The 9754-nt window shown below is 45.7% G+C and overlaps 1 protein-coding gene across 2 annotated transcripts; it reads left to right on the top strand.

Annotated features, from left to right (window-relative positions):
• Positions 1–3501: 3501 nt before the first annotated feature.
• On the top strand, positions 3502–4257 carry LOC119301521 (putative germin-like protein 2-1). Of its 2 annotated transcripts, XM_037578512.1 has the most exons (3): positions 3502–3619; positions 3722–3949; positions 4061–4257. In XM_037578512.1, the coding sequence occupies exons 1-3, from the start codon at positions 3502–3504 to the stop codon at positions 4255–4257; spliced, it is 543 nt and encodes a 180-aa protein (XP_037434409.1). The 2 variants fall into 2 exon arrangements, with proteins under 2 accessions (XP_037434409.1, XP_037434401.1); XM_037578504.1 differs by having other exon boundaries at positions 3722–4257.
• The last annotated feature ends 5497 nt before the right edge of the window (positions 4258–9754 follow it).

Genomic DNA, 9754 nt, shown 5'->3' with positions numbered 1-9754 from the left:
TGCTGCCGGCGGTGGCGGGCCCTTCTGTACCCGCGAGTTCATCTCCCTCCCGGGGCTGGTGACGGCGGCGGTGATGCTCGGCTGGGCGGCGGCCCGGCGACCCGACAGCGGTCGCCGGCGGTAGGCGCGGTGGCGGTGGTGCCCTTGGCAGCAGGACGGCGTGGTGGCGTGCGGTGGCCGGCGGCGCGTCCCTGACCCTCCCGGCCCCATCTGGGTCCTAGCGGGCCGGTCCCTGGCGTGGCTTCGTCATCGTCTATGTGGTGAGGAGAAGGAGCGGCTCAGATGGGGGGCGGCGATGTCGATGGCGTGCCTGCTGCAGCGCGATGGTGGGAGCTTTCCGGGAATGGAGTTCCCGGCCGGGCCTGTGGGCAACGGTCCTGGTAGGCTCCTGCTAGTGTGTCCGGTCGGCTACCGTTGTTGACGGTGGAGGTTGTGCCCTCCCGCGTGCCGATGGTGCTGCGGCCCCTAGTCCCGTCTCCTATCCCTTGTTGTGCAGACCTCACCTCGTGGTGCCGTGGTGAGACGGCGTGGAGGCTTCTTGACCATGGTGGCGCAAGATGATGGTCGGTTTGGTGGCAGGCTCTGGAGCACCCGAGTGAAGGTTGGGATCGGGGGAAACCCCTGTCGGCCTGTCGGACACCGACGCGGCGCCGGTGGGTGCCGCCGGACCTTCCTGGAGGGCGTCGGGGGCGACCCTTCCTCCCGCCTCGTCGTGTACCGGGGAAACCCTTGGCAGCTGCGTCGTCTTCGTCGCGGTCCTTCTTGGAGGTGCTGATTGGTACCGGTGCTTCGGAGCCTTGGAGCTTGGTGGGAGACTTTCGATGGGCGTAGTGGTCGTGAAGCTTCTTCGTTGGGATCGGGGGAAACCCCTGTCGGCCTGTCTGACACCGACGCGGCACCGGTGGGTGCCGCCGGACCTTCCTGGAGGGCGTCGGGGGCGACCCTTCCTCCCGCCTCGTCGTGTACCGGGGAAACCCTTGGCAGCAGCGTCGTCTTCGTCGCGGTCCTTCTTGGAGGTGCTGATTGGTACCGGTGCTTCGGAGCCTTGGAGCTTGGTGGGAGACTTTCGATGGGCGCAGTGGTCGTGAAGCTTCTTCGTTTCCGTCGATCCGCCGTTGTCGGCATTCTTTTCTCTTGTTGTTTCTCTTCCGTTTCTTTTGGGTGTGATTGTGCTGCTTCCGTCCCAGCACCTATCCTTGGATGTATCAGTTGGTTGCTTTGGAATACAAAATGGGGGAAATCCTTTTTCTTAAAGAACAACAGTGGTAATAAAAATTATAACCATGTCCACGGACCACCCAGTGACAACTTTAAAGGTGAAGATTAGAAGTTACCTCTTCAATCGAAAAGAGTTTTTTAAACAGGAACGTGCAGTTGTTTCCTGTGTTGTGCGTGCCTCTTTTATTTTTCCTTTGGACCATTCTTGAACAACGAAGAACTGGCCAGTGGACCCGACCTGCGTTGTTTCATGTGTTGTTCGTGCCTCGTTTTAGGGTCTCATGTTGTTTTTGACTGATGTTTTTCGTGCCTGTTGGGCTATAGTGTTTGTTGTTTTTATTTATTTATTTGGGAGAGTAATACGGAAGAGAGCTACTAATTACTGTACGTGTTTCTCTTTAAAAAACTAATTACTTGTGAGCCTTGTTTTTTCTATAAAAAAACACTTGTGAACCACCTTGGGTTTTTGGTTCTTTTTTCTTTTTCTGTCTTTCCTTTATTTATTCTATCCAGATTTGCATTTTCTCTCTTTTTGTATTTTCTTTCTTTCTTTCTTTTTAATTTTATTTAGTATTATTACTTTTAAATTCGTAAATAAGATTGTTGTGAATATTTTAAGAAATATGTAAACATTTTTTTCTCGAGCGATCGCTCTCTGGTGAGTGCAGCTACTGTTTTAATATGTTTTCCTTTTTGAGCTCTTAGGATTTGTTTAGCTTTTTAAAATGAGATTTAACAAGGTCTGATCAAAGTTTTGATCTGACTGATGTTTTTGGTGTATTTTTTTTTTTTTTGCACAAACCTTGTTCCTGCGTCTCCACATCCTGAGTCGTCGCGTTGCCTAGTTTGCGGCCGTTCCTGTCATGCGTGGTTCTTGTGAGGCCCAGTTTGAGTCTGTCATGTCTTTTCTTTTTTTGGTCATTTTCATGGGCCTTTTGCCGTTGTTTGTTACTCCCTCCGTTCCAAAATATAGCGCGCTCACGCTTTTCGAGGTTCAACTTTGACCATAAATTTAACCCACGAGACCGACTGCGGCGGGATCAAAAATTATATAATTAAAAACTTTTTTTAAATACGAATTCATTGGTATAATTTTTTCGCCCGCCGCAGTCGGTCTTGTTGATTAAATTAATGGTCAAAGTTGAAGCACGGAAACCGAGGACGCGCTATATTTTGGAACGGAGGGAGTACTACCTTTGTCCTGGTTTATTGATCTCCTTTTATTTTATGTCAAATTTTGACCGTAGATTTGACTAATAAAATATAAGTTGTATGTCATAAAACTTATATAGTTGAATACATATTTGAAAGAGGTTTCCAATAATTATTTTTTGATATGTAACTTATTTTTTGATAGTTCAATCAAAGGTCAAAGTTGAACTAATAAGCCATGACGAACATAGTATTAGCCTGCGATGTAGAATTGCATCAGATAGCTTTCCCCTGGTCGATGCTTCTTTATCAAATAATGTCCAAGGATTCATCCGTAATCAGTTAATGGGTCAGTTAATCGCTACTCATTGCATGGCCGAATCGGATAGCACCTATTCATCACGTTAACATGTCAGGCCGATTAATTGGCCTATTAGACCGATTAATCAGTTGCCAGGCCAATTAATCCATGTTGGCCTATTAACGGGTGGGCAAACAAAGCCTAAATTGTTGGCTTGTAACAGGCTACCTTTAACCCGAGCACCAAGCTACATTTCCGCATCAGTCTACTGTATCTTTAGTTAAAGAAAGAAAGAAAGAAAGCAAGCAAGAACGAAAGTTGGGAGATGCAGTTAAGAAAGCGTTTTCTCCTAGAGCGGTGCTACACTTCTTACTTGTGTGTTTAGCAGGTTTTTTTTTGGAGATGGTTTTTAGCAGTTATAAAAGTGGAGTCCTTTAATAAAGTGTTTAAAGCCTTTAGGTTGATGCATGACTGCATCGCAAGTTCCATCTGGTGAGACAAGAGAGCTTGTACAAGGACAAACGTGATTTGTTCAAACCATGCATTATTTACGAATTAAAAGACAGGGTGGGATCGATTAGTTGGCCGTCATAGGCAGGCCGGCCCGGAACACGCTTTAGACTTGGGAGCTACTAAAGACTATTTCCTTCATATCCACAATTCCACATGCATGCGCTTCAACAAAACAAACACAAAAGCTCTTCCTCCCATTCCCTATATATACCCGTCTCCTGCAGCCCTTCGAAGCATCACAAGAGCTAGTTTGCATAACTCACTGTCTACTCGACCAAACACACTTGATCTAGTGAGCATTAACTTTGGGCATCCATATGGCCTCAAAGTTCTTCCTCCTTGCCCTTATGGCCATGTCGGCTTCTCGTGCTCTTGCCTCTGACCCAGGCCAGCTCCAGGATTTCTGCGTCGCTGACAGAACATCCCAAGGTATGTGTATAACCACATACACATACGTGCGGTGAAATGTTTGTGTTACTTCTGCCAATACATAGCTGTTAATTAATTGTTCAAAAATCTGTATGTGTATGTGTGCAGTTTTTGTCAATGGATTTGCATGCAAAGACCCAAAGACCGCTGTGGTAGAAGATTTCTTCTTCTCTGGCCTTCACATGGCTGGGAACACGAGCAACAAGCAAGGATCTGCTGTGACCGCAGTTAATGTGGCGCATATTGCTGGGTTGAACACTTTGGGCATCTCCCTGGTTCGCGTCGATTATGCACCCAATGGTCAAAATCCACCCCACATCCATCCCCGCGCAACCGAGATCCTCACCGTGCTGGAAGGCTCGCTCTATGTTGGTTTCGTGACGTCAAACCCAGAGAACAAGTTGTTCGCAAAATTTCTGAACAAAGGGGACGTGTTTGTGTTTCCGCAAGGATTGATTCACTTCCAGTTCAACTTGGGAACCAACAAAGCCGTAGCCATTGCCGCACTGAGCAGCAAGAACCCTGGAGTGATCACCGTAAACAATGCGGTGTTCGGATCCAAGCCATCCATCTCAGATGATATCCTTGCCAAAGCCTTCCAGGTGGACAAGAACATAGTAGACAATATCCAAGCTCAATTCTAGATTGAAGAACATATTGTGATTTATTTCTTTGGTTCATTTGTTCTTTGACTAAACATTATGTTTGTGTGTTTCTTTAGAATGAAAAATTATTGTATGGTTATGTTAATTGAGTTTTATGGAAGAAGAGGTATAATTTTCTCATTTATTGTAAATATTATGTTCTTCACCATTTCTATGAAAAAAACTGAACTGCCAAATGAGTCGTGGGCTGATCCAGTTACAAACCAACAAGTGGCATTGTACTTGTGTGTTTCGTGGTTTTGTTCAAGTCAAATGTAAATGCAAAAACAAAGGTTGGCACTAGACTCACGTATCTTTGATGACCAAAGAGAGCCCCCACCAACTAAAAACTTCTCTCACCCCTCCATCCTCATTGCCAACGGAGAGGTGGAAGCCTCAACAGTCGAAATAATGACCATTTGGCTCTTGCTCTACAACGTTGGCGCTTTTTCGGGCGGCTTCATGGGTTTAGGCAGGTGTCTTCCTTCTAGATGCGGCCTAGTGAGGTTCTTCTGGTTTGTGTTTGTCGACATTTCTAGGTTGATGTCGGTGAGGTATACATTGTGGTTGTCCCCTCAACCACACACGCACACAATTTTTGGCGTTGGCTTCTGTGAGTGGTGTTGGCCACACTATCTGGACAGATTGGGTTGTTGCCCCGTGGATGTAGCTTCCACAACCCCAAGTCCCTTTCGTTTGTGATGGGTTTCCCTTGAAGAAATACAATGAGGTGGTGTCCTCAATAGATTTGATGAGGAAGCAATGTCCATCTTGTTCTTATTTGTCCAGATTTTGCCGCTCGCTCTCCCCCCACGATGCAACGATGTGGAGGCATGATTTTGTCATCCTCAAGTAGATTCGAAACAGAGAAGGCACGATCCAACAAACTAATATCGTGATATTTAGTAGATTGGAATGCTCTAGACTTTCCCATCCCCCCTCCTCTCTCTCCCTCCCCCCCAAGAATATACACCGAGATATGAAAATAAAATAAAACATTTTATACAAAATGTATTACATGTAAAGCAACACAAATTAGCGGGTGGGTGGGATTCTACATCTTTTTATTTGCTTGGATTATTGAAATTTCATAAACTAAATCCTCAATAGCTAACATATTTCCAAAGAATTCATACATTTCGATGTAAATATAACTCTTGTTTGCAATAATAGACGCAAGAGTTGTATAACAACAAACACCATATATTGATGCTAGCAACACGTTTAGGAGATTAATTTGCTAAATATAATAGCAAAAGGACAATTAAGACCGTGTGCTAAAGATTCCATCAGAAACAATAAAAATACTGCCAAAAAATAACAATACTAACAATAGGTTAAACACTTTGCACAACTATCTTGTTTCCTATCCACACGTAATCAGATTATCTGACAGACCCTACAACATTATTTGCTAGCTATCATCAGTTAAACTAATAAAATAGGTCAATTATCATGAATTTGACAAAATGAATGAAAACGACGTCAACAAAATAAAATAGAGAATTCACAAATAATTACATTTTGACTATGTTGTAAACTAAAAGGACGTTCATTATAATCTAGATGAATTAGTTTAACAACTAGGGACGACAAAGTTCCAAATAAGTAAAAAAGTTTAAGATAAATAGGTGATGACTTTTTTTTTAGTAATTCTAATGTTGGCATCCTCCAACTATCGTGGCGCTAGAGCTCGTTCTCTCGACAACCAACACACGGACTTGTGGGTGCTTAATGTTCACCGAGTGAGAGAGGTGATGATAGTTAGTGGCCCCTTGTCTGGTGTTGAGCACGCACTAGAGAAATCCTCCACATGCTCAACCGACTCGTCAACACATGTCATGCAATGGATTACATGGTAGACTTGACCTTCTTCGTTCTCCAGGCAGGAGCACAACTGTTCACGCATTGACAACAATATTGTACAATGTGAGTGGCTTGACGTGGATCTAGAGGTGGCACTAGACATGACTGCTAAGACCAACCAAGATACCGCCATTGACGCCCTCCTCTGGGGGTTGGAGGAGACCCTGCTGTTCCTCCACTGCGCGCGGCGGGGAGTGGACATGAGGCCCCCCTTGTCTCGACCAGATCGCGGCGAGCGAAAGTAGGCATCCAAGTGAGAGGGTAATCTCACAATGGCCTAATGAGTCCCTCACTATACATGCTCAACATCGCAGCTTCTTTTTCGGCTTCCACTTATGTCCACGTCCGGTCCCTCAGTAACCCCACCGTACAAGAACATTGTAGACCATATACAAGCTCAATTCTAGATTCACAAACATATGGCGATTTGTTTATTTGGTTCATTTGTTCTTTGCCTAAAGATTATGTTTGTGTGTTTCTTTAGAATGCAAAAGTTATTGTATGGTTATGTTAATTGAGTTTTATGGAAGAAGAGGTATAATATTTTCATTTATTCTAAATATTATTTTCTTCATCATCTCTACGAAAAAAGTGAACTACCAAATGAGTCGTGGGTTGACCCAATTACAAACCAGCAAGTGGCTTTGTAGTTGTGTGTTTCGTGTTTTTGTTCAAGTCAATTTGTAAATGCAAAAAAAAGGTTGGCATGAGACGACTCACATATCTTTGAGGACCAAAGATACCCCCACCACATTCAACAAAAAGCTTCTCTCACCCTTCCATCCTCGTCGCAAACGGAGAGGTGGAGGCCTCGGCGAACAAAATATTGACCATTCGGCGCTTGCTCTACAACGTTGGTGCTTTTTCGGGCGGCCGTGTGGGTTTAGTCAGGTGTCTTCCTTCTAGATCAGCCGATCTGGTCAGGATCTTCTGGTTTGCGTTTGTTGACATTGCTAGGTTGATGTTGGGGAGATATATTTTCATTGAGGTTGTCCCCTCAACTACACACATGCGATTTTTGGCGCTGGCTTCTATGAGTGGTGTTGGCCCGACCGTCTGGACAGATTGGGTTGTTGTCCCATGGATGTAGCTTCCCCAACCCCAAGTCCTTTGTGGTGGGTTTCCCTCGCAATAATACAATGAGTGGCGTCCTCAATAGATTTGGTGAGGAAATAATGTCCATCTTGTTTTTATTTGTCTATCTTTTGCCTCCCGCTCTCCCCCTACAATGCAATGCCATGGAGATGTGCCTGGCCATGGAATTTGATTTCTAGAAGGCCCTAGTGGCTGATCTAGGATATCAACTTTGAGAATAAAAAATATTTGTACAACCAGACATGAATTAAAAATATTCATCAATTAGGGCATCCATGGATATCTGGCCTGCTGGGAAAGGGTTTGAAGTACCTTTTCATCTCATGGATTTTCACGGAGGCCTGCCAGGAACACGAAGGTGGGAATTGGTCCCCTCTACCCCCGCCTTATGCGCCTATAAACAAGGGAAGTATCTCTGTCTTGCCTACTGCAAGGTGCAAAGAGCGCTCGCCTCTAGTGACGTGTAGTGGGCCCACCCATTAGTTGCTATGATGGTTAGTTAAGTTCATTCATTTTGTTTTTTAGTTTTTTGTTTATATTTTAAAACAATATACATATTTGAAAATTACTTTATAAAATTTTAGAAACATTCAGTGCGTATTTAAAATCTTAACGTGGTGTACATGAACTTGTTCACGTGGTTTTAAAAAATGTTTGTACCATAAAAAACAATTCATGACATTTACAAATGTCACACATTAAAAAAAATCGTGACATTCAACAAAATGTTTATACAATGTAAAAAATGTTCACATAATTTAAATATAAGTTTTGTAACATTCAAGAAAATGTCAATGTGATTTGAAAACTGTTTAACAAGAACCCGAAAAAATATTGAAATAGGTATTTCAAAAAGATTCATCATCTATTTGTTAAATGTTCAACGTGTATCAAAAATATTCCGCATGTTTAGGGAAAATGTAAAACGCGTATTAAAAAAGTCAACATGTATAGGCAAAATGGAAAAGAAAACAAAAAATAAAAATAAAAGAAATTACAAAAAACATAGAAAAACAGAATGCGCAATTTAGATAAAGATGCTTTTGGTGGATGAAAACGTACTCCGAGGAATACACTTTCACTTATCCACGTCAGCAGCTCGGGTCAACGCGTGAGACTTACAGGCGGGGTCCGCCACTTATCCATGTCGGCGAGTCCGAGTCAATGCCTCAGCCACTGACTAGCGGGGCCCGCGGGCAGGTGAGGTCCTCGGACGCGGTCGTCGTCTTCAACCGCTCGCCCACCCGCAGAGCAGAGGACAGGGTGAGCTCCAGGGACGGTTGTCGGCGCCATATGCCACCAAATGCGGGGCCCAGACCACCCGGGTGCTCAGGGGAGCGAGGCGGTCCCGTCCAGGCAAGACGCAGCCGCGGGGAAAGGCTCGGTTGAGCGGGAGGCCAGCCGCGGCGGACGGTGATCTACGGTCGGCGGCGAGCTCATGGCAGAAGGCCACCGGAGGGGAGGGAGAGCACGGGGGCAAGGTCTGGAGGTGGAGGAGGCTAATGGTGGTGGTGAGAGGAGAGGACGAGCTCGGCAGTGCCGGAATTTAGCCGAAACCAAGCGGCGTCCATGGCGATGGTTTGTGGCGAGGAGGGACTCCGGGGCTCGGGCAAGTGGCTAGGCAGGACCATAAGAGGGTGGAGAGGTATATGGAGAGCTCGGAGGGGCTCGGAAGAGGCCTTAAATAGGCAGAGGGGAGGAGTGTCGAGCTGGCACTGCCGCGGGCGCGTGTGTTCGGCACCGCGGACGCGTGCCCACGCTCGCAAGCTCGGATATAGGTGATGGAGGATGCACAGGGGGAGTCTCACGGGGCAGAGACGGCCAAGAGAGCGCAGGGAGGAAGAAGACGACGAGCTCAGATCCAAACTGCCACTGTTCGCCTGTGGGCGCGCGGCGTCTTACGTCGGTGAGGAAGCTGCCGGACGGGGAGAGGGGTCCAAGGGAACGACAACAACGAGGGCTAGCTGCCGGACACGCTCACACGCGTGAAGACGACGAGAGGAGGAGGGGCCCGGGCAAGAAGCCACCCAGCTCGCGTCCATGGCATGCCAGAGAGGCGGTCACCTCGTGCACTGGTGCACACAGTGCCACAAGCGATGCCAAACGATGTCTGGGGGTTAGTCCTTCCTGGGTAGGTCTCAAGTGCAGTGGTAACTTGGTTAAAAATGCTCTGGTTAAATGGTAAGCAACCTCTGAACTTTACTGCAGTAAACTTGATTAACTAAGTGTGATCAACAGAGAAATGCTATAGGTAAAATGTTATGTCTGGGGTGTTTAGGCTAGGAAGGACTATGATCCTGGAGGTTTTGGAGCATAATGAAGCACAAACTAATATAGTTGCTGTGTAACCCCAAAAGTGGTCCAGAATCAAAATTTGGATGATGCACTCACATGGAGTTATGGAATGGGATTTAACTTGGCAAATCCTCATGATATGGACATATAAAGATGCTGTAAAAAGCTCATGCCAAATGGACAAGCCAAAATGGCACTTGCTTCACAAACATCAATTCTGTCCAGAAACTTGGAATAATTT

Source organism: Triticum dicoccoides, chromosome 1B (genome assembly GCF_002162155.2).
Source record: "Triticum dicoccoides isolate Atlit2015 ecotype Zavitan chromosome 1B, WEW_v2.0, whole genome shotgun sequence".
Lineage (NCBI taxonomy): Eukaryota > Viridiplantae > Streptophyta > Magnoliopsida > Poales > Poaceae > Triticum > Triticum dicoccoides.
This window is presented reverse-complemented; position numbering and strand designations above follow the sequence as displayed.

Excerpts from the sequence above, each read along its gene's own strand:
- LOC119301521 (XM_037578504.1), top strand. The coding sequence starts at position 3,502 with ATGGCCTCAAAGTTCTTCCTCCTTGCCCTTATGGCCATGTCGGCTTCT. Across the intron at positions 3,620-3,721 it reads CAGAACATCCCAAGGTATGT|TTTTTGTCAATGGATTTGCA; the intron begins GTATAACCACAT and ends GTATGTGTGCAG.